Source organism: Neltuma alba, unplaced genomic scaffold (genome assembly GCF_004799145.2).
Source record: "Neltuma alba isolate B1F8T4 unplaced genomic scaffold, ASM479914v2 tig00011875_pilon, whole genome shotgun sequence".
Lineage (NCBI taxonomy): Eukaryota > Viridiplantae > Streptophyta > Magnoliopsida > Fabales > Fabaceae > Neltuma > Neltuma alba.
The window spans coordinates 36,306-62,128 of NW_021636477.1; the positions used below are offsets into that span (position 1 = coordinate 36,306).

The 25,823-nt window shown below is 34.4% G+C and overlaps 2 protein-coding genes, 2 long non-coding RNA genes and 1 pseudogene across 4 annotated transcripts; 1 reads left to right on the top strand and 4 right to left on the bottom strand.

Moving 5' to 3' along the window:
• Nucleotides 1–758: 758 nt before the first annotated feature.
• Nucleotides 759–2,561, bottom strand: LOC114718883 (uncharacterized). The gene is made up of 3 exons (XR_003737858.1): nt 2,213–2,561; nt 1,799–2,101; nt 759–1,404 (listed from the first exon to the last, which is right to left on the bottom strand). It is a non-coding gene; the product is annotated as an uncharacterized LOC114718883 (long non-coding RNA).
• Nucleotides 2,562–4,919: 2,358 nt separating this feature from the next.
• On the bottom strand, nt 4,920–5,927 carry LOC114718884 (uncharacterized). Its single transcript, XR_003737859.1, has 2 exons — nt 5,798–5,927; nt 4,920–5,277 (listed from the first exon to the last, which is right to left on the bottom strand). It is a non-coding gene; the product is annotated as an uncharacterized LOC114718884 (long non-coding RNA).
• A 2,221-nt stretch (nt 5,928–8,148) lies between these two features.
• On the top strand, nt 8,149–13,269 carry LOC114718887 (putative uncharacterized protein DDB_G0270496; annotated as a pseudogene).
• Nucleotides 13,270–15,506: 2,237 nt separating this feature from the next.
• On the bottom strand, nt 15,507–17,122 carry LOC114718888 (uncharacterized). The gene is made up of 2 exons (XM_028904333.1): nt 17,030–17,122; nt 15,507–16,598 (listed from the first exon to the last, which is right to left on the bottom strand). The coding sequence occupies exons 1-2, from the start codon at nt 17,120–17,122 to the stop codon at nt 15,507–15,509; spliced, it is 1,185 nt and encodes a 394-aa protein (XP_028760166.1).
• Nucleotides 17,123–19,028: 1,906 nt separating this feature from the next.
• Nucleotides 19,029–20,998, bottom strand: LOC114718889 (TMV resistance protein N-like). Its single transcript, XM_028904334.1, has 4 exons — nt 20,959–20,998; nt 20,027–20,513; nt 19,303–19,936; nt 19,029–19,091 (listed from the first exon to the last, which is right to left on the bottom strand). Exons 1-4 carry the CDS (start codon nt 20,996–20,998, stop codon nt 19,029–19,031), a joined length of 1,224 nt encoding a protein of 407 aa, XP_028760167.1.
• Nucleotides 20,999–25,823: the final 4,825 nt, after the last annotated feature.

The window sequence follows — 25,823 nt, forward strand, 5'->3', positions numbered from 1 at the left end:
TTTCTCAACAGTCATATATACACAGAGACACTGATGCGTATACCTACATGCATGCGCAGATATTTAGAATATAATCATAAAAGCAAAAAATTATTTGTTTTTTATTTTCCCGTTGTGCTTCAAATAACGGTAAGTTATGCTCACACATGCGTATGCATATAGCACTTAATGAAAATTCTTTGTACACTAATTTTGATTCATTTTTTTCATTTTCACCTCTTATTTATTGAAATAAATGTGAAAAAGCAACTAGCAGTGTTTTATATTTGATATTCTCTCCGTCCCCTAGTCTTAATTTAAAAAAAAAAACATATAGACTAAAAAACCAGTAAAAAATATGTGATATGTAAAAATTATTTTGCTTTATTCCTACTTTCAATTAAATGCAACGGACAACGTTTCTTTAAATATTAAAATTACAACATGTAATTTAGACTTTTATTAAACAATTTTAAAAAAAGATACATTGATTATACCTAAAAAGTTATATTTAAAAAAACTTAAAATTAGGACCCTTGTTAACCAATATGGTGAGCGCAAAGGGAAAAAAAATTAAGAATGATACTTAAGGTGTTTTAGAAAAAACATATCATATTAACTAATTTAACTAATATCCTTAATCTACTCAAATTAATTAATTAAGTCTCAACATTTGGACTAGAAGAGTACTTTCATTGCTACAATCGGAGTATAGGGGCGAGAGAGAGGGTCATCAATAAAGCAGGGGAGCCTGGGAGGTTTGAGGTTGATCTATGAGAAGCAGAGTAAGAGAAGCAACCACAATAATTACTCATATGGGACTCTGTAATGTCCAAACGCAGTTTTAGATCTACGAGAGGTTGAATCTTTTTGCTTTTCAAAATTGAAGCTTGTAGAATAATGTAACCTCTTGCGTTTCCAATAATGGAACAAGTGCTAATACACTAGCATTAGTGTTACCTGTACAACACTCCGCTTGTGCCATTAACTCGTCGTCTTCAACTTCCAATCTCATCCTCTCCTCATTATCATTACCCACTTCTCTTCTTAATGGTACCACCACGCCACTTTCTGACACTCGTTCAAATCAAACGCCAGAGATGATCCCTCCTGACACAAACATCTTCATTGTGTCACTTTATTGAATGACAACTTGTGAAGATCCAAATAATCACGCACATTCACTAACCCTGATCAACTTCTTTCTCCCTTTAACAGTACCACCAATGTTTATTCGCTCTGGCCCATCATATCTCAAGACATAAATCGGTAAGCTTGACTAGGACAGTTTGAAGAATGGATTTGATCCAAACTTACACAGCCATCAGCTTTTAAGCATTCAAGATTCGGGGTCTTAGACAGATCTGAGAGTACCGTGAGATATTTTGAGCAGCTTATGTCGATCTTCTTTAAATTTGGAAAATGCTGAAAAAATAAGCAATATGTTACGTTAGATAATTACACAATTTAACCATGAATTTCACTCATGACAATTAAAAACAGGAGACTTTAAAGGAAATAAGTCAATGCATTCAGAAGAGCATTGGATTTAAGGAAAGGAAAAAAAAAAGGTCTATAAAGCTGGAAAAATTGGTGATTGGTAAACTTGGGTCCGGATATGTATATGTATAGGGGTTGCGCAATCTTAGGGCTAACGAGGGCAATATGCTGAAATTCGCACAGCTAACATGTAATTTCTCCAAATTGAGGGGGTGCACTCAAATATCAACCGTTCATTTGGTCAATGTTTGATGGCTGAGATATCTAAAACAAAAGTTCAAAGAGTTGTTTAGAATTAGATAAAGAAAATGATACATACTTGATGGCCTTTCCGAAGTTGCCTGATATGACCATTAGGAATTTGAAGCTCAGCAGGATTCCCCTCATAGAAGCTTAACGGCACAGATGGTAAAGGATATTCTTCCAACTAACAACCCTGAATTAGTTCATCTGGAAGATAACTCATATCCTTACCAATAATCAACTTTGAAGGCTCTCTCCAATCAGACCAATAAATTTTTAGAAATATTAAATTATGCATCTTTCGAAGGTCATTAGCTGTCAATGGAATCCTCTTTATCTTGCTCATGTCCAATGACAAGCATTGGATTGACTCAGTCACCTAGTAAGCACGTCAAGGGGAAAAAAAGAACAACTATTATCACATAAAAATTTACCAAAATATCATAGAAAATGAGATTACAAAAAAAGAATAGATAGATTAAATTAGTACCTTTTTACTAATGAAAAAATCATAAATGTCCTTATGACTTCACAGTCGAACAGGGCCTTTAGGATTGGAGAATGACTGTTCTCTAGCAATTTCAACACCCATGTCCCTCACAAGATCATGCATCTCAATATAGCCGTTATGATCCAATGAAGTGAGGGCTCTCTCTTTAAGAACATTTATGTCAATATCTACAGAAGAGCCATATAATTGTCTTATTAGGTTCAAAGAAACTTCAACTATTTCCTTGATGAAAAATGCTATGTCAAGAAACATATTCTTTTGGCGCTCATCAAGTCTATCAAAACTCAATTTCAGAACATCAATAATGTACTTGGGTGGTGCTTCTTTTGTTTTTTTCCAAAAAACTTTCCCACTCCTCTTTTCCTCTACCTTGAAGAAAAGAACCCAACATTACAAGGGCCAATGGATTTCCTTGACAATAATCCACTACTGATTCTGATAATTCCATATAACTTTTAGGTGGCTCATTTTGCTTGAATGCTTTCAAACTAAAGAGATGAAAGGCATCATGTAGATTTAATCTTGAAATAGAGTATGTTGAAAATGCAAAAGCATTATGAAGTACTTGCATGTCCCTTGATGTGATAATAATTCTACTTCCTTCTCCAAACCAATGATACATTTCAGTTAAATCTTCAGCCGGCAGTGAATTGTCCACATCATCAAGTATCAGAAGAACTTTTCTGCGTTGAAGCCTACTTCTCACAAAAGAGGATTCTATATCAAAGACATTAATGTCCTTATCTTTTATTAATTCTTTGAGACATTCTTTTTGTAACCTGTCAAACCCAATTATTGCTAGTTGTTCCCTTACATCTTCCACAAAGGAGAAAGCTTCAAACTGTGCTTTCAATTCGTGGAATACAACTCTAGCAAGAGTACTCTTACCTATACCACCCATACCCCATATTCCCACAATGCGAGCTTTACCCAATCGCTCTTCAATCTTCTGAATATGATGATCAATCCCAACTAATCCTTCAAAATGAAAGGACGACTTGCCATTCAATTTGCTCAAAATATCTTTGACAATCTTCTTAATAAGTTTGGATTCAGGCCTAGCACATACATAAATTAAAAGAACAATCATCTTTAATGCCCAAAGAAAGAAGGTATAAGTGCAGAATGAGTAGAAACTACCTGATATTCTTTGAATCCCACCCAGAGAGATTTGTTGATTGGATCAAAGCATTTGTCCAATTTTGCACTTTTTCTTGGTTGTGGCTAAATCTCTGCTTAATCTTAGTAAATCCATCTCCAAAACTTCCATTTTGTTTGCGAACATTTGATGGATCTATGTCATAGAAAATAGGGATGACAACTCTTTGGTATTTATTCCTACAGTTCATAATATGAACAAGCTCGTCCATACAACATGTTGAAGATGTATAATCTTTGGAGAAAATAATCAAAGATATCTTTGATTCCTCTATTGTTTTCAAAAGAACGGGTGAGATATGGTCTCCTTTGTGGAGCTTGTGATCCATAAAAGTTTGAAGGTTTGCATCGCAAAGTGCTTCATAGAGATAACTTGAGAAACTGTCATGAGTGTCTTTCCCTCTAAAGCTAAGAAAGACGTCATAATTGGTTGTAGGAGGAGCAACAATGATATTAGAAGGAGAGCAAACCATGGGAATCGAATCAACATCATCTTTAGAACTACAGATGGAAAGAAATCATAAATTAATATTGGGCTATCAGCAAACGGAACAAAGAGAAATAGCTATAGAAGATTTTATCTCTCATGAATAGAAATAGGACGGATAGTATTTGGATTCATTTAAAAATGACTTATAAGCTTCTTATGGACCAAAAGTCAGCTTGTCCGCTTTTTGTTGCATTTGGTTTCACTTTTGGCCCATCCTACTTTTAAGCCAAAAGTAGCTTATTTTCCGCGATTGGCATAAGCTGATGAAAGCTACTTTTATGTGCTTATTGGTTGGGAAATGAGAAAACCAGCGAGGGGTGATGGAGCGAAGGGGAATGGACTGATGGAGAACATCTGGACTAGGAAAAAAAAAATGAGTCTTCATATTTTATATGTATTATGTCAATTTATTTTTTTATATTTAAAATATTTTTTATGATTTCTCTAAAATTTTAAAATTTAATTCACTCATTAAATTTGACTTCTTCATAATAAATTATTTTAATTTTATTGTATTATGTTAAATCATTTTTTTATCATGTTCTATTATTTATTAAAATTCATACCCATTTTGGTCATTTTACAACCAAACTTACTTTTACTCAACTATCAAAACAAGCTTTTATCAATCTCACTTTTGCAAACTAGCTTTTTTAAACTCTAATCCAAACACAATTCAGCTTATCTAATTTAGCTTTTACCAACTTCACTTCTCCATAAGCTACTTTTTCAATAAGCTATTTTTTCAATCGCTCATCCAAACGGACCCAAGTGGAGAGATTAATCTAATAGCTTTATAAATTATTATAGCCAGCAAAATCAATACAGCTTCTATGAGCATTAAAGCAATGGTTGCATCCATGTGACTATAATTTCTTGCTTCAACCTCAAACTAATACTTGCTCTTTGGCTTTACCTTCCCAGCAGGGGGTATGGTTTGTTTCCTAATTCACGTGATGATAAAAAGATCAGACAAAAATAGTTAGCAAGTGCACAATACATGTGTCTATATAATACGATATCTCAGGCATTGCTAACCTAATGTTATAGTATCTTCAGAAGACCTGGACCTAATACTGTTGGGCTTCACTGATGACGTAATATCAAGCTCAAATTGTTCTGCAAAGTCCCAAAAAATAAATTATCTGCCAGAACACGAAGAACAGAGGAAAATCAATGAAATATGTGATGTGTGCTGTAAAAATATGATCTTCGGAGTTCGTTGAAAAAAACTAAGTTTACGCACTTCTATATTCAGTTAGAGAAAATGATACCCCCACACATAGGCGGACCTATTTGTTGCATAGTTGATATAATACCCTTATAATTTTTGCCGCACATATCTTGACAAAGATGCCTTGGAAAACCAATTGATTCAGCCAACTCCTCGAAGCCACTGAAGAATGACAATTTAAATTCAAGCTTCTAAATTTGCCGAAGCAACTCGAGCCAAGCCATTTATCAGATCATGCATAAAAAATACCTTGAGAATTTTCTAATTTGATGATAATATAAAGAGAATAATAAATAGAACGCCAATGCATAACAATCCAACATTGCACAACAAAACAATCCGAAGCATATAAGTCGATAGTAATCAAAATGAAGAGGGCAGAGACATGATAGCCGATTACACACAATTGAAGCAAAAACCAGTAACCAAGTCACCAAAAAAAAAACTCAATCTTTATTCAAAAACGCCAATATTCAAACAATTACACGACCAAAATGGAAGCGAAATTAAAATGAAAATTTTAAAATAAAGCAATAAACGGTGTGATGGCGTCCGACACAGGGTTGAATACCACGCAGGGAACTGATGACGTGGGGAACAAATTCAAATATAGATTCAAAGCCAGACTGAACAAATCAATCTCACTGAATTTTGGGAGTAGACAAAGCACCAATGTTCGGACCTTCTTCAGTACTTGCAGGAGAACGACCACTCAAGGTTGGTAACAGTGGACGGCGTCCGTCGGCGAGCTCTACCAAGTGTGGAATGCTAATTGTTAGTCGACGCCCGACAAAGGATCCGCTGGCGCTGACTAGTTTGGCGGAGGTTACAATTTAATGGGGAAAAAAAACCACTGTTTTTCATTTTTATGTTATATGATATCCGACCCATCCCATAATTATAGCGTGCACGTCCGATTTTTAATATAAAATTTAATTTAATTTTTAATTTGATTATAAATATAAGACTCTAATATATTTTGTCTTTTATATGTATTTATTTATTTTTTTAAAACAGTCTTTATAATAATTGTACATATTAAAGATTTCATCAAATAGTAGTTTTATTTAATACATATGATTAGTAAGAGTATTTTAAAAAAGACAACATGTAATTATTATAAATAACTAATTTAAGAATCATCAATAAATACATATATTTTACAATGAGTTGGCTAATCACGAGTACTTGAATCAACCAGTAAAAAAACTGTTCTAGTTTAATTAAAGACCTCGAATCTAGTCTTCCATCTAGAGGTATTCAAGTGTGTCTCATAGGAGGACGACACAAAATATTATGTGTGTCGGTGTGCGCATACATGTATATTAAATTATTAGTTTTATCAATTGTAATGTTAAATGAAAATATGACTCATTAGGCCCACAAGTTACTGATGTATAGGAACTGGCAGATTAGTTTTTTTGCATAGATACACCTGACTTTTTAGCAGAATTCTCTCATTTTATGACTGATAATTTTTGCGTCCTTTCGAAAGTTTATCTGGGTTTCAGTTTGGTATAAAATATTAAAACTAAGAGATAGGAATTGAGAAAATCTATTAAAAGAATATTTAGTACGAGAGATTACCTGTTACATGTAAATAGATAAACCCATGCAAGTGGGATTGGAGAGTATCATGAAGGGAGATGATATTTCTTAATCCCACCTCCATAGACTTGCCTAATCTTATATACTATCTTTGGTCCTAATAATAAGACCCAGTTGATTAATTTGAAGAGATTAAGGAATATAGTTAAGTTAGTTATTTGTAATGAATATGCGCTTTTTTTCCTAAAATAGCCTTGCTAATCAAGTTTGTTATCTAGAACTACCATTGTTAGAAGGATTACTTTGGAGAAAAAAATATATAAATATGAGAGACAAAGTGGATTGGGCTCTTATATTTAAGATCAAAATAAAAGTCAAACAAAGTCTTATATTAAGGACAGGAGGTAGTATTAAATAATTATTTATGTTAAATACTTTTCTAATAACTTTTGTTAGTTACAATCTCAATATCTTATTTTCAATAGTTTGTTCCAAACAGCACCTAAGGCTTTGTGCATGCCCTCACTTCATTTCAAACCCTTAGCGTTGCTCACCGTTCACTTCATTTTCAATGGTTTGGTCTCTTAGGGTTTGTTTGGTTGGAGGGGAGGGAAAATGAGCCCCTCCCCTCATTTGGTTAAAAATTTTGGAGGGGAGGGAAGCCAAAATGTCCCCTCTTCTCCCCTCCCTCTCCCCATTTTAGCTTCTCTCCAAATTGGGGGTTTTTGGAGGGGAGCTAAATTTTTGGACCATTATACCCTTATAGTTTTTTTAATATTTCACTACTACCCATAAAATATATTATTATAATATTTATTTCAAATAAAAAGTATATTATCCTAAGTAAAAAATAAAAAATATAAATTATTATAATTAAAAAATATATTATAAAAAATTATTTAAATAAAAAAATTATAATATTATAAAATTAATTGTTTTTTTATAAATATATTATTTATTAAATATATTTTAAAGCTGAAAAAAAGGATAGCCTAAAGAGAATAAAATTTCATTTTTCTTAGAGCATATAAAATTTGTTAATTTGATTATTTTAAATATATTATTATATTAATTAGGATAAAAAATTACTGTACCAAATTTTTAATGCACATATTAACATGATAAGACTAAATTTTTATTAAATTATATAATTAAATTAAGATGTAAATTAATTTATATAATATATCAATAAAAAATATAAAGTAATATGTAAGGGTAAAATGGTAAATTGATTATTATTATTCCTCCCTTCCCCTTCTTGAACCAAACAAGGAATCATTAAATATCCTCTTCTCCCTTTCTTTTTAATCAAACCAAACAGGGTGAGGATAAAACCTCCCCTCCCCACCCTCCCCTCAAGCCAAACAGGCCCTTAGGTGGCGACGACGCCTCTCGCTCTCAACTCTCGTCCTCTACCAGTCACTCATTGATCTCTCATCCTCGCTTCCCCTCTGCTCAGGACTTCATAGTCACTCACTCACATAGTCACGCACGACGCCTCTCTCTCTCTACTGCTGGCCGGGAAATTGCTTCTTTGTCATGGGGCAGTCACCCATAGCCTCACTTCTGAAGCTAACTCCCCAGCTTTCTTTCGGTCTTTCAAATAGGTTTGTATCCATACTAGTAGGTATAATATTCATATGTAAGCTCTTTTATGGAGTTAACCGCTACTACTTGAGAATAAACCCGGAAGCAAGTATAGGGAAACTATATATTGATTATGTTTATGGAAAAAAATTGTTCTTACAATTTTGCTGTAACTGGAACGACTATATTGAAGTAAAATACCGTTGCAAACTTGTTGTTAGGATAGGAACCCAACATGAAAGGCTTTAATAGTTTTAGTTATTGCTTTGTCCTTTTTGTGGACTTGTGAAAAAGCTATAACAATTTTGGAAAGGGCATTATTTAGTACTTGGTGTAATTTTGGGACTTGTGAGTGTCTCTATAACGAGTACATGGTTGAATTACTAGTTTTTTCTTTAATGTATGTGTTTGGTTGATGTCAGATTTTTTCCATTTAGGTTTAAGATGGGTTTATCTGGCAAGAGATCTAGAGAATCGCAAAACAATGACATTGATTGGGATGACTACAGTGATATTGAGAATGAACAGGCAAGTATTTGCTGGGAGTTTCATCATCTTCCAATGTAATATTTATGATTTCTTTTTGGGTGATTGAGGATTATATTTTGATGTAGGTGGAGTCTGATGCAGAGGATTATGATGATGATGAGGGGAGGATGAAGATGACGAGGAGGGAACCTATGATGAAGAAGATGATACAGTAGAGGAAGATAAATGGAATAATGATGAGATGGAACAGCTTGAGAAAGAGTATAGGGAACTCTATAAGCAAGAGCAGTAAGATTTCCATCTTTATGGATGTGACATGACTTATATTGCTAGATTGAAGTTTCTCAATGAAGTTAATATGTGGGAGACTTTTCTTTGTAGTTGTTATTTTTATGTGCTGTATTGTTTACTAGTCTTGATGGTCTTTTGTTGTTTGTTTAAACTTTAAACTTTAATCTTATATTACACCCCTTGTTACATGGTAATTATTAAAATTAGAGTTAGTTAAGAGAATTGTTAGTTAGTTAGAGAAGGTTATTAGTATCCGTAGAGGATAATAGTGCATGCATGAGGTGTCTTGGAATTCAAATATAGTTTCTCTATTACTTTCCTTGTTCTACCTGCATCAATGGTATCGAAGAGAAAAAAGTAGAGATAGAATGTAGTAATTTCTTATTCCCCACCTTAGAACGAGTACATGTGGAATACTTATATTGATTCTCTCATGCTTGCTCTGGTTTAACAGACTAATAGAGTGATAACTCTTCTGTTACAACTAACTAGCTATTACTATTGCCATGTAATACCCAAAAAACTAGAGAGAAAAACTACACACACAGAAATCAGCTGGACCTTGTGAAGAATTGCCATTTCAAAAAGAAAATGAAGGTTGTTTTGGATTTAACAATATATGCATGTCTATGACATGGCTGTTAGCTACATTTGTAGAGTGTGCTATGGCACGTGGCACAGTGACATAAATTTCTTCTATGTTGGCAGCACTATTTTCTTCTTTCTTCCAAAGAATGTGCCTGTTTTTCTCTTTCCCTGCAAATTCTTTGGAACTGGCTTCCAATTATTATGTGTAAGCGATCCCTTTACTCCTTTTTCCTGAACTCCTATGCTCCAACTTTAACTCACTTGCTTTGGTGTTTTTATGGTGTTATTTGAAAATGTATCTTTTTGGCAAAAAGTGTTTTTTCCCCATATTTACGATCATGAGACAGAGTAAACCACATTGATGATTTTGCATGTGAGAAATTTTTGTTAGGGGGTAACCTGATGATGCATTAGTATTCCTTCTAAGCAATAGTAATCTCTATATTAGACTCTGGTCATGATGGTTCTTTTTGTTGTTCCTATTTTTTATCTTTAAGAGTGTATAAATTCTTATGCATGTAAAATTCTTTTTCTACCTTCAGAGATACCTTAAAGAGTTTGAAGTGTCATAAAGATGAAGATCTCCTCAAAGGTCAAGCTGTGAAAAACCAGAAGGTATAACGTTAACTAACTCATACCTTGACACACGTACATATATTTGATTTTTAAATTGATATAAATTATTTTATTGAGTAATGATTAATTATTTTCCAACCACTTAATCTTTTTCTGGATCCATTTCCTTTTTTTAAATTGTTATTTTGAACGACCCATTTCTTCCTTATTATAGTAACATGGAATTTTTTTTATTATTTCTTTTCTAAGTGCTTTCAGTTATAGTTGTTACCATAATATGTATATAGTTCAATGGACGTTTTCCCTCCTTTGCTTAGTTTGTAATCATATTATGTTTGTTTTTTCCTGAAGGCACTCTAGTACAAGATCCTTGAGCTTAGAGTCTTACTTCAGAAGCCATACTCAAGTTCAAATAGGTTACCCCAAGTATTTTCCTATTCCACTTGAAAGATTACTATGACTTTTTATTTATCACAAAAGAATTTTGTGCCAAAGAGATGAACTTTTTGCAGGAGCCAGTCAGGTCTTCATTGTATGGTTCTGATAAGGGTGTTAGTGTAGCATATTCAGATCTTATGACCTCCTCCAAGGAGACGTTAGATTCTATATTGGAACTACAAGGGGTCTAGATATAGAAGAAAATGTAGAACTGTTCCCTTAGATTTCATGCCAACAGAAACTGTATTTATCTATAATATTATGTCTTTACTTCTCTAATTTTCTTATGCACTGATAATTTTCTCCTTATATTAGGCCCTGCTTGCCCGGAATCCATCTATTGCCCAAGTCTCATATGGTAATTGATTTCTTTTTTGTTGTCCTTTGTTTTCCCCGTAATTTAACTGCAACATTAACATATCCTTTCTGTTGGTCAATAAAGCGAAAGGGCAATATTTTGCACTAATGGAAATAGATGCCTTGTCTCTTGTATGTGCATGTTGTTGAAAGGATTTTTATTTTTATTCTTTTGGGATGTGCTATAACTTCTATTCTGTCGCATATATGCTTGAATGTGTTGTGAACTAACATGAGTTTGTTTTATCTTCTAAAAGGTTCAGAAAGATCACCAGAACATTTAGACATTTTTAAGAATTTGGATGACAATTTTGATGAAGAGTGGTCATAGATTTCTCAATTGCATAAGAGGTATTTTTCATCATCATCTTCTTACCGTACTCTTATTTTGCTAGATGTTCATTTCCTCACAGCACATCATCATTCAGGCTTCTAAGTTTTTTCACTTGAACCCTACCTGCGGCAGTATATTTGAAACTTACCTTGTTATGTATTTGGTGTGCATTTTTTTTCTTTTTTTTACTTTTTATTGTGCTAAGCACCCGCCCCCCAGAAAACCCCCGAGGGGGACATGGCACACAAAACTAACTCAACTTGTAAGCACCCCTAAATCATGGATCTTCACTACTATCTAGACCTTTTGGATTGATGGAGTGATCTACTTCAAATTAAATTTCAGAAGAAAATAATGTGACCTTTTTCTTTTTCCAGTTTTTGCACTTATATTAATAAAGCCTATTATTGGTCTTCACTTAACAACTTAATATTTTGAGTTCCAACCGTGCCTTTTGACATTTTAGATTTCTTATATTTATATTCATGTGCATAAAATTGATTAGATAGACACTATGACCTAATTGATGTTATTCATGATTGCATTTTGTAGATTGGCACCTTTCAGAGATAAGTCGATCAACAAATGGCAGAGGATGCTGCAAGTGACAACTGGTGCTGCTGCCTTTAAAGGCAAATTATTGGCTTTTAATTAGGTCTGGCTTTGTAACTTCACTAAGGATTCTGTTGTGTGATAGGCAGGCTGTTTTACTTTTAACATGTCCATCATAGGATATAAGCCACCAAGTTGCTACTTATATGGGGGATCCCAGTAGAATGATCAAGCAAATGAGGCTGAGAACATCTGCTGTTAGTATATTTGGAAATGTAAGTCAGTGTTGTCTTTTTTTGTTTTTAAAACAAGATTCATTTTACAGTTTTCTCAGAGTCATAAAGTTAAACCCATTCATGCTTTTTTGGCTCTTTTCTAATTTTTGAATGCCTTTCAATTTCTGTATATTGACATCAAGAATATGTCTAATAATCACCAACTTTTTCTCTCATTTCTGCATGCACCGTCACTGGCATTGTCTTCGGAAGAGGTTAGTCAAATTCATTGCTAAATGAGTTAAAACAGAACCTGTGTTTTTCTCCATGTTTAATCATGCAGACAAATGTACCATGTAATATTTTTAAAGGAAGCCATTCAAGTGTTTCAATCATGGATTTTAAGTCCTCATACTCTTAATGCTTGTCATTTTGTTATCAATTATTATTTTAATATCCTTTTTATCTATTCTGTTTGCTTGTGCTTAGCAACGTAGATCAATATTTATTTCTAGCATGACAATTATGAATTCAAATTTGTTTAGGAAACTCATATTGATGGTGATCCCGAACTTCTAGATGACTTTGGATTTTATCAGCAATTACTAAAAGAGTTTTGCGAGACAGTTGATCCTACATCATCCGGTGAGCAATAATTGTCTTGTTTTGGTTGAACAGGCATTATTTATATATTGTATTCATATTCTGACTTCTGATGATGTCATTGGAGTATTAGACTAGTCAAGACATCCTCTTTTGTTTAACTAATTATAATGTATTTTGGCAATTATGACCGAATGATACTTGATATTTAGCATGAAAGGTTTCCTAGAAAGATTGTAGAATTAGTAGTGATTTTCGCCCCCTATCTAAATAGTTTTGATCAAATTTTTTGAGCCTAGAATTAGCATGAGCTGCTTTCCTAGAAATCATAGTGTTAACCTTATACCATGCAAGCAGAAGCCACTTTCTTATTTTCTGCTATTGTGAATCATACAGAGAAAGCACTTTATGCCTTAAGAAGATGCAACCAAAGAAAAGGAAAATTGTTGATCGTCGGGCCTCAAAAAGGTCGCAAGATAAGGTTAGTTGATGAAGATGGCATTTCCTTGTTTTGTACCATTACTTTTTGTCACGTGTATATACATACATACTGCTAAATTCTCCAGAACTGAAAAAGAGATTGTTGACTAATTTGCGATTTATATTGTGCGATGTGGCATTGAGGGTATAATGTTCATGAAAATATTGTAAACTTCATGGCTCCTGAGTTCATGAATCTTCCACCTATGGTTCCTAAACTTTTTGAAGATTTGTTTGGATTAAAGTCACAGAGATCATCTGTTGGGATAGCATAATCATACACTTGGAAAACAGATAATGACATCAAGTGTTGTGCAGTAACTTGTCATGATATATTTGTACTCATTTAACCAATATTATATTGTTTATTGAGGAATTTTATTTTTCTCTTCGAAAGGCAACAATTTAGTGTAGTGGTGAGGATTGGTAGTTTATAGAAGGTTTTAGTTTCAAATCTTCTCTATTCTTAATGTACTTATCTTTCGTGGACAGCATATATTTCCATAAGCAATCTATCCAACTGAGGCGTAGTTATCCATTACATTCATACTGAATAGCAATTCCATTATGTGGAATGATGCAGTGACTTAGATAAATCTTATTTAAGAGGCATACATTAATAGCAAGTGATTATCTCCCCCTTTTTACATGCTTGTTACTTTAAGTTTACATCAAATTTCATTTTAATTTTTAGGGTTTTTAAAGTGTATTTTTAGTTTCTTAATTTTAACATCTTAAATTTAAGATTAAACTAAAATTTGACGTAGATTTAAAGGACTAAGCATATATGTTATACTTTTTTTTTGGTTAAATCTATATGCAACTAGGATAAATTCAATAATTTAGTGAAAAGACTGGTGTTATTACCCGTGTCATGAACTTGGAAAGATTGATCAACCGTGTAAGTAAAATCAATGTGAACAGGAACTTTTGTTAATTAACTGCTAGTCTTAGTGCTACTTGCACCACATTTCCAAAATAACTATTTCAAAGCTGATTAATAAATCATACCTAACATAAATACATGCCCCAAGCAATTTTAGTCATATTTAAAGAAAGGATTTTTTTTTAAAGTTGAGTCTATGGAAAAAAAATTTCAACATGCAAACAAATAAAACTGAGGCACTTCAAGTTAAATATTGAGACTAACTGAAAATTTTAACAAATAACCAAAAATTAAGAGCATAAAATATAGAATAATTTTTTTTCAAGAAAATATTACTTTGTCGTTGTCGAAAAATGATAGGTATTATTGTGCCTCCATTAACCGAGAGAAGTTATAAAAGTAAGAGATAAGAAAAATTAATTAAAATCTTTTAACCTTACTTCATTTTCCCAAAAAATCAAACTTATTAAATTTTTCACTCTCCCATTATCATTCAACCAAACAAAGTTAATGAATAAAGACGTGGTTTTTGCTGTAAAAAAAAAATGACGTTTCATGAAATGAACAATTTATTGTAATAAAATATGAGTTGTAGTAAAATCTATTTTATGCAAGGAGACTGTACATATTTTTGAAGTACAAGTTAGAAGATACTCTATTTATGGTAAATAATGAATAATCCCAAGGAAATTGCTTCGCAATGAAAAATTATTTCTCCACCTATTTATGAATAAGTTATGCAATGCACACGCGCATAAAGTAACGAACGATAGAATAATTATTGAAAAGAAACAATAACATTAATAATTTCTAGAGTATTTTCTAAAGTTGTGAGGAAGCGCTCGATAAATCACACTTCAAAATATATATATATATATATATATCTCTCTCTCTCTCTCTCTCTCTCTGATGTCACATAATGGGAAGGGAAAATTACCACTAGATTTCAAGTGAGAAAACCAAGTATAAATAGATTTTTTTTTTGAAAGAGTGTAAATGACCACAGTGCCAATTAACCACGTTGATCAACTTGGAATGATTGACTGGCAGCCGATCAAACAAATATATTTTATTTTAACGTAGTTTACAATTTTAAATATTATAACATTTTAACATTTACAAGTTGAGTTAATTCAAAAGTAATCATTCTACTTTCTTATAATAAAATTGCTTAGTAAGAAAATTGCTTGTCACGCTAATTATTATACTCACATCGCATGGAGAGTAACGCACACAACAGGTGTAGTTATTGTGAAGCCAAGATAAGATTAACAATTTTTATGTTCTAAAGTTGTGAGGAGACCTCCGTACATGAATTACATATTAAAAAAAACAGAAAAATTGATATTTCATAAAAACATAATATTAATATGTAATAAGAAAATAACTGAGGCTGATTCAAATAATAATTTTATGACCTGAAAAATTGAAATGATAATTAATATAATCAGTGGTTCTTGAAAAAGTGAACAATTAAGCCATGACTATCAAAATAATCACTTGACCAGTATTCACTGTTGAAATAAAGAAAAGAAGGATCGTGTGGCGCACCCTCCAAGTAGTTATAACGGACTGTGAAAGAATGATGAGGTAAAGGGGATACTGGGGAAGAGAGTTGTACTGCCAAGAGAGGCTGAATCCTCCTTCTGCAATCTTCATTAAGTGATTTGAGGATTATTGAAGCTTGAGGGATGATGCTACAACCTGTATTATTATTCCCAATAATAATATCACTCTCTTTTAATGTCAGTCGAACCAACAATGACCAGCGAGGGATGCTGTTAGGAATAAGTAGTGTTGTTAATAATGTATCGTCCCTCTTACTATCATCCTCATCGGCCCCTTCTTGTTCATCTTCCATTAATAATAATGTTGTCTCTGCTACACGATTAACTTTACTACTTATTTCTCTTTCATTCTCACTAATAATTTCTCTATCATCCTCATCCTTTTCTTCATCATCTTCCACACCCCTTTCTTCTCCATCACCCCTCACCTTTACATAAAGCCTGAAGTCATTCCAGCTTAAAGGACCAATGTATGCATGACAAACATGATAGGTATGATGTTGCTTGAAATCATGCCCAAACTCAATTGGACTCTCTAACCATTCAACTACCCTCACAAATGGAAGTAAAGTCGCCAAACTTTGTATTCCCATTCTCATGAATTCTGCCGTCTCTCCCAATGGCATTCTCACATGCTTAAATCCAACACCACACATCATCTTGCCACATACCAACACCTTCATTGTCACTTTATTGAATGTCAAATTGGGGACATCCAAATAATTGTACACAATCACTAACCCTGATGAACTTCTCCCTTTCATACTGCCCCCAACATTTATCTTCATTGGCCCACAATCTTCTACGAATAAATGGAAAAGATTTTCCGGGACAGTTGAAGAATGGATTTGATGTAAATTCACACAACCATTAAGAACCATCTGCCCAATCTCCGGGACTTGAGACAAATCTGGAAGTGCCATGAGATTTTTTGAATCATTTAGACGTATTTCCTTTAGATTTGGAAATTGCTGGAAAAAACAAAGCAGTAGTGTTAAATAAATTAGATAACTCCACATACGTACAATTTAATCAAGAATTTTTCTTATGCCCATTACAACAACAGCTGGACTCCTCCCAAATTGTACAATTACTACTCAACCATCAATTGAAAGAAAGTAATAGAGTAAACATTTGCATTGTGAATTATTTTAGTCAGTGTTTCTTATAATCACAAGAACAAACAATTATGACATATAAGAAACCATATGTGCCTGATGTCCATCCCAAAGCTGATGGATATTACTCTTTGGCAAATTAAGTTCAATAAGATCCTCAGCACAAAAACAATTAAATGTTTGCATTGTCAATTATTTTGGTAAATGTTTGATGCCATGTCTTACAATCACATACACCAACAAAAACATTATGACATACATTTGAAAAAACAATGCGTATGTACCTGATTGCCATCACAAAGCTGTTGGATATTACTCCCAGGCAAATCAAGTTTAATGAGATTCTCGGCACAAAATTGTAATGGCACAGATGGCATTGGATATTCTTCCCAACGAAAAAACCTTAATTCTTCTGAAAGATAAACCAACTCTTCACAAATATTCAACTTTGAAGGCTTTCTTTGATCAGACTTGTAAACATCAAGGAATATTAAATCATACATCCTTTGAAAATGACTAGCCCTCAATGCGATGCTTTTTATCTTGCTTGCATCCAATGACATGCATCGAATTGCCTCAATCCCCTGGTAATAATATCAAATCAAGGGAAACACAATTATCGTTACCTGAAAAAATGACCATAAATACCATAGAACAATTAAATATATCAACTTTTATCCAAATTAACACCGCTATATCCATTTCATTTAAAATTCCTTACAATTCATGTTTTTCCCGTAATATATGAATTTCTCAACAATAATAAATACAGAGACACAGTAATGCATATAGCATGTGCAGATATTTAGAATATAACTAAAACAACAAAAATTATTTGTTTTTTATTTTCCCGTTGTACTTCAACTAACAGTAAGTTATGCTCACACATGCGTATGCATATATCACTCAATGAAAATTCTTTGTACACTAATTTATCTTTTAAAATAACACATCACGAAAGTCCTAGCTGATTTTAAATTATAATTCTTTTGAACATTACTAGTTGTTATTGCAATCTTGTTTATCGTCTTCATGTCTAATGATGAGCATTGAATTGCCCCAGCCGCCTACTGATCAAATTGTGGGAAAAAATCAGTAATATGTAAAAGGTCATCAAATAATAAATAGAACGATTAAATATAATTTTTTAGGAATTTCTAAATGAATATGCTTTTGCGCACTTTATTCAAACAATTCATTTCATCTTGCAATAAATAAATCGGACAATAACAGATACACACGCAGGATGGCGGGGACAATGATACGAACAGGCTTACATGCGCACGCTTATATTTCATATAAAAGGTTAATCTAATTTTTGATCCTTCAAGTTTTAAACTATAGATTTTGATTTCTCAAATTTCTTTTCATGTAAAATATTGGTTATTCTTTACCTAAAAGGATATTAATTCTTCTAATAATTTAATAAAAACCTAGACCATTTTATTCAACCCATGGTATGAAACTAAAGAGATTAAAATCAAAATTCATGTAAATTTAAGGGAAAAATATTATATTAACCCTTCGTATTAAAGAAAAACTAGTATATATAAAAACCTTGGCATCTATAAAATTTCTAAAAATTTCTTTTTCTGTTCAGATTTCATAATAAGTACTTTTTTGCAATATTCAATTTTAATAAGAAAACGCGTGAGGGTGAGAATATGCATGTGCAGTGCGTGAGAATACACACAATCACTTTTATACTACATCAGATATCAATTAATATGAAAAAAGGTAAACCTTTGTGGATAATTTTATAATTTATTGAAGATCTCATGCTCTAAATTTTATTTTATTTTTAAAAAAAGGCCTTATATCTTGCTAGTCATATTCTATCTCAAAACTTTAGGAAAACGAATATTTCAAAAGTTTAAGAAGATTAATATAATGAATCACACCTAATAGAAAGACTATGACCGCAGCCAATTTTAGTCAAACAAAGGACTTCTTTTATTGGGAAAAAAATCGGATTCCGCAAACATTGAGACTAACTGAAGATTTTAATGAATAAACAAATAACTTTTAGAGAAGTAAATGACAACGAAATGAACCATTAGGAGAACAAAAAATACAATAAAATCTAAAAAAAATAAATTATTACCTTGTCATTGTTGGAAAAATAACGATAAATATCCTCATGCCTCCACAGCCGAATGGGCTTGTCAGGATTAGATTTTAATTGTTGCTCAGAAATTTTAAGGCCCGTATCGATTAGTAGAGCATGCATCTTAATATCCTTATGTTCATCCACTAAAATAAGGGATCTCTCTTCAAGAACACTTATCTCAATATCTGCAATAGGACCATATAAGCATCTTGTATAGTGCCGAGAAATCCACCATCCTGCGTTCAACAAAAATGCAAGATCAAGAAATACTTTCTTCTGTGTGTCATCAAGTCCATCAAAACTCAATTTTAGCATATTAAAAATGTCATCGTGAGGAGTTTGATTTAGTTTCGCCAGAGCACTTTCCCACTCTTCTTTTCCTCTGCCATGAAGCAAGCAACCCACTACTTTTAGAGCTAAAGGATTTCCTTGACAATAGTCCACTACCGACTTCGATAACTTTGAATAGCTTTTCAATGGCTCATGTTGCTTGAAAGCATTCAAGCTAAAGAGATGAAGGGCATCATGCGGTTCCAATTTCGAAACATGATATGTCGCTGGAGATTCAGAAGCAGAAGTATTTTTAAGCACCTGCCTGTCTCTTGATGTGATGATAACTCTACTTCCTTCCCTAAACCAATCACATGCTTTGATTAAATCTTCAGCCATTCTAAAATTGTCCACATCATCAAGTACCAGAAGAATTTTTTTATGCTCAAGCCTCCTTCTCATAGAAGCGTATGTTAAATTGTAAGGGTTAATATCGTCGTCATCTAATAACTTTTTGAGGCATTCTTTGAGACATTTCGATCTATTCTTTGCCAGCTTTTGTCTGACATCTTCAACAAAGTGGAAAGCTTCAAAATCAGCTGTCAACCTCTCAAAGACAGCTCTAGCAAGGGTGGTCTTGCCTATACCACCCATACCCCATATTCCCACAATGCGAGCTTCACCTAGCAGCTCTTCAACTTTCTGTATCTGATGATCAATCCCAACTAATCCATCCACATGAAAGGATGACTTGCGATTCAGTTTGCTCAAAACATCTTTGACAATCTTTTTGACAAGTTCGGGTTCAGGCCTAGCATAAATATAAATTGAAATAATGGTTATGTTTAATGCCCAAATTTAAGAAAGAAAATAAGAGCATCATAAGCACAATGAAAGCTACCTGAAATTCTTTGAATCCCACCCAGATAGACTTGCTGATTTGATCAAAGCATTTTCCCACTCTTGTACTCTGTTTTGGTCGTGCTTAGATCTCTGCATGAGCTTAGCAAATCCATCTCCAAATCTCCCATCCTGTTTTCGAATATTTGATGGATCTACATTGTAGAAAATTGGGACAACAAACCTTCCGTACTTATCCTTACATTTCATAATATGAACGAGTTCATCCATACACCATGTTGAAGATGCATAATCTTCAGAGAAAATGATCAAAGATATCTCTGATTCCTCTATTGTTTTAAGAAGGATTGGTGAGATATGGTCTCCTTTGTCGAGCTTGTGATCCATAAAAATATGAATGCCTGCTTGGCGAAGTGCCTCATAGAGATAACTTGAGAAAGTGTCACGAGTGTCTTCCCCTCTAAAGCTAAGAAACACTTCATACTTGATTGCAGCACTACAAGAATTTGTAGAAGTAGCAGCGGAACCTTTCTAGCGGTTAAACAAAACCGCTAGAAATATCTGAAATTTCTAGCGGTTCCTATAAAAACCGCTACAAAATACAGACGGTTTGACCATTAAACGCACATTTCTAGCGGTTACCCCCTAAACGCTAGAAAATTAGAGCTAGAAAATTCCCCGGGCTTTGGCGGGAACTTGGCGCCAAATTTGTAGCGTTTACTTTCTAGCGGTTCAGGCTAATAAACCGCTAGACACCGAAAAATTCTAGCGGTTGATGCATGAAGCACTAGAAATTTTTTTCATTCCCCGAGGAGTTTAGAAATTTCTAGCGGTTCGGTCCTTAACCGCTAGAGATTTCTAGCGGTTATGGACCGAACCGCTAGAAAGTCTGGCGGTTCAGGACCGAACCGCCAGACTTTCTAGCGGTTCTAGGCCTGAACCGCTAGAAATCTCTAGCGGTTCGGCTAGAACCGCTAGAAATTCTAGCGGATCGGTCCTGAACCGCCAGCATTTCTAGCGGTTCAAGGCCGAACCGCTAGAAATTGCTAGCGGTTCAGGCCTAGAACCGCTAGCCAATTCCCAACGGTCATATGACCGTTGGGAATTTCTAGCGGTTAGGCACAAAACCGCTAGAAATTTCTAGCGGTTTTGTGCCTAACCGCTAGAAAGTCTCGGTCTATATATACCCCCCCACACTCTCACTTCTTCAATCGTTCTGGAAGCGAAGCTCTGCTGAATTTTCTTCACAAACATATTCGAGTTCTGATTCAGTTGCAGATCCTTATTTTCAGGTAAAAATAGTAATTTATTGATAAATAATTTTTATTTTATGTTTTATTTTATTAATTTTATTATGTTATAGCTTATAAATTAATTTTTTTATTTCATTTATAAATAATTACTATTTGTTGTTATTAGGATGCCTCGTCGACACGGGAAAGACCCAGTTGATCCTGAGAGAGCTGGACCCAGTGAGGTTCATCATGATGCTGATGAGCCATTTCCCAGCATTCATGACTACGATCTGAGCGAGGAGGATATCCTCAGTTTTATGGAGCAGGATGGTGTTGAGCGGACTGAGGAGGCTCATTTTACTGGGGATGAGCAACCCCATGCTGATGCTGCTGACGAGGAGGAGGAGGAGGAGGAGCAGGATCAGGGGAATGAGTATCCCCAGGCTGCACAGCGTCCTGCTCCGAGACGTCAGGCTGGTTATGAGGTGGAATTTGTCGGTAAGTATTTATTTAACTTTTTAAAGTTTTGATCAGTATTTAATTTATATAGAAATTATATTAATTTATTGATATATAATTTATTTCTTAATTAAATTTTGTAGACACTGAGGGGAACAGGTCCTATCGGAGGCTGACAGCCAGAGAGCTGTCTATGATGACGGGCGGACGAGTGGTTGTGCCGCTCAATGAGTTGGGCCAACCGACGAAGAAAGGTGGCCAGTTGTACAACAAGTACGTGCGCCTCCTTGGTCAGCAGTGGACGCTGTTCCCCATCTACGTGCAGGACTGGAAGAAGATCACCTCAGACAAGAAGCAGCAAGGCTGGGAAATAATGAAGGTAATATAAAATTGTTATTTATAATTTTTTTTAATTTAAATAAATGATTATATATTTTGTTTTCAAATAATTTAATTGTTTGATTATAATTTTTTATTTATTTAATTTGTTTGTTATTTATAATATTTTTAAAAGTAGTTAAATGAATATATATATTTTTAATTTAAATTATTTAAAAGTAGTTAAATGAAAATAATTTGTTATTGATTTCATTAATTTATTACTTATAATAATTTTAAATTTAGTTGAGTAAAAATATTTTTTCATTTAAATTACTTAATTGTTTAATTATTATTAAACTTTGATTAATTTATATTTTATTTATAATATTTTTAAATTAGTTAAAAACTAATTATTTGTTTTTGATTATTGAAATTGCTTAATTATTTGTTTATAATTTGTTATTTAGTTAATTTATTATTTTAATCATAGAGTAAATTTATTCTGGGGGAGGAGTTGAGGGCTGACACGATCAAGAGGCTTGGGATGGCATGGAAGAACAGGAGGGCCGACCTGTGGAGGGAGAAGAAAGGTGACGGGACGAGGCCCCTCCAGGAGATACTGGCAGATGTACCTGGTGGAGTCCCGGACCAAGACTGGTCCACTTACGTCTATTTTAGGATGACGGCTGACCAGATGGTATGATAATATTGTATTAATTATAATTTCTTTATTTTTTATCCGACTTGACTCATTTAATTTAATTTTTTTACATTTTGCTTCAGGCTCTTTCTAGGAGAAATGCTAGGAGCGTCAGGCATCAAACGATACGTCATAGGGCTGGATCCAGGAGCTTTGCGATCACTTATGACGAGATTGTGAGTACTTGAAATAAATTTATTAAATATGTAGATGTATTTAATTTGTAACTAATTATTTCTTTGATTTTATTTACAGATGGAAAAGACGCAGCAGGAGCGGGGATACACGCCCACTTATGGCGAGATGTGGCCGATGGTGTATAGACCCCGAGACGGGCGTGCGTCGGATGAGGTTGAGGAGATAGCGGTAAGTAATAAATTAAATATTAATATAATATCACAGTGTAGATATCATTATATTATAATTAACTTCTTTATATTAATTTTGGTAGGCACGGATGACTCAGGTCGATTTCGAGTTGCGTGAGTCTCAGGGGTCTGCCTTGGATCCCACCGCCTCACTTTTAGCGGGTCGTGGCCGGCCGCAGCACCCTGGTCGAGTTAGCGGGCTTGAACTTGGACCTACACCGACTAGGTTGCCCCGCTTAAGTGGCGCTGGCCCTTCATATACTGCTGGGAGCTCTCATGCGAGTGCGAAGCGGCCGGGTTCCTCATCTTCAGAGGAATTGCGAGAGGAGCTCAGACAAGAGTTCGAGGCCAGGATCGTGGAGCGTGATCGTCAGTTCCAGGAGCGTGATCGTCAGCTCCAGACGCAGCTTGACCAGCTCTTGGCAGCTGCTACGGCTCTGCGTCATGTGGTGGTCAGTATAGCTCCAAACATCTCGGTTCCTAACATCCCCGACCTACACATGCCACCAGTCCCGCCCCTACCCCACCATCCGCCAATCCAGTCCCAGCAGGTTGAGCGGCCTGCCCACCGTCAGCCGGAGGATTCAGCAGAGGATGATCCCGATGATGCTGCTTCTGCCCCCCACCCATGATTTGCTTTCATTGTATCGGATTTTATTAGAATCTTGATTTTACGGTTTTATATATTATTTAGATATTTATCTAAATTTTATATTTATTTGTTTCCTTTATTGATTTATTTCTATAATTTTATTTATGTCAAGTACTAATTAATATTGAAATATTTATTTATTTATTACAACATCAACATTACAATTTATTAAACACGTTAAACATATTAATTACTCGAAATAATTCTATAATCATTTATTAATTTAATAAATATTTATTTTCGTAATGTTATTAATTTATTGTGCGGTTTTCTAAAAATAATAGCGTTTGTAGCGGTTCAAAAACCGTTAGAAAATTCAACCGCTAGAAAATTGTAGAATTTTCTAGCGGTTCTGTTGAACCGCTAGAAAATTCTACAATTTTCTAGCGGTTCACCATAACCGCTAGAAAATTATCAAATTTGACCGAATTTTCTAGCGGTTATAAAACCGCTAGAAAATTCAAAACAGATGGAGAGAAAATTCCCGTTAAACCGCTAGAAATTTCTATCGGTTTGTAACCGATATTTAGAATTTCTAGCGGTTAATAACCGCTGGAAATTGAAATTTTCCGTTAAAACCGCTACAAATTTGTAGCGGTTTTGTAACCGCTACAAAAAAATGACCGTTCCTCCACCCTCCTTTATAAGCTGAAGCACTTCAACTGAATTTCATTTTAACTTCTCTTTGAGCTCTGTGGCATATTTTCACGAAATTTGAGCATTATTAGTCATGGATAGGTCGTGGATCAACTTGCACCGGTCGACTCCGCAATACTTGGCTGGTCTAAACTATTTCTTGGATTTTGCTTTCGCCAATGCTGCCGTAAATGGTAAGATTCAGTGTCCCTGTCCTAAATGTAATTTCAAAAAGTGGCATCCCAAAGATATTGTTAGGGAACATTTAATCTTTAAGCCTTTTCCACGAGAGTACGTATTTTGGCAACTACATGGGGAACGGCTAGATATGGGTGCTGAGTCAGTGCCAGTAGTTTCACGGATGGGAGTTCGAGTGGATGAGGCCGATGCCGTGAATGATGCTGTGCGTGATGCTTTTGGTGTTCACGAAAGCTCGAATCCCAACGAAGATGAAGTAGAGGGACCTCAACCGGAGTTTCTAAGAAACGAAACTGCTCGGGAATTTTTTGACCTCATGACCGAAGCTGACAAGCCTCTTTATTCTGGGTGTACAAAGTATTCGAAGTTGTCATTCTTGGTGAGGCTGTATCACATCAAATGCTTGTGCGGTATGACTGACAAGGCGATGTCTATGTTGCTGGAATTACTGGGAGATGCTTTCCCCCAAGCTGAATTCCCTCCGTCTTTTTACGAAGCAAAAAAGATTATTAACAAGCTTGGCTTGAACTATAAGAAGATAGATGCATGCCCAAACGACTGTATGCTATACTGGGGAGATGATGCCAACAAAGAGATTTGTACGAGATGCAAGACGTCACGCTATAAGTCGGTACGAAAGGGCAAGAAGCAAAAGAAGAAACCGGCCAAAATTCTCAGGTACAAATTATTACAGCGTGTTACTTGTTCCGTCTCTAAAAATATTCGGTATTTTAAATTTTTAATATATTATTTTCTTAGATACTTTCCTTTGAAACCACGGTTGCAAAGAATGTATATGTCATCAAAAATGGCTCAGCACATGAGGTGGCACGCGACTGAGGAAAACCTAGATGGTAGGTTAAGGCACCCACGAGACTCGGAGGCGTGGAAAGCGTTTGATGCGAAATTTCCAGACTTTGCCAATGATCCTAGAAATGTACGTCTTGCATTGGCAACCGATGGTTTTAATCCCTTCGGAAACATGAGCACAAGTTACAGTATCTGGCCGGTGGTGTTAATTCCATACAATCTACCACCTTGGATGTGCATGAAGCAGAGCTCCTTTTTGCTTTCCATGATCATTCCTGGCAAGAAAGCACCAGGAAATGATATTGACGTATACCTGCAACCGTTGATACACGAATTGCTCGACCTATGGACGAATGGTGTTGAGGCATATGACTCACATGACAAGCAACTATTCAATCTCCGTGCAGCCTTGATGTGGACAATAAGTGATTTTCCCGGTTTGGGAACTTTGTCTGGCT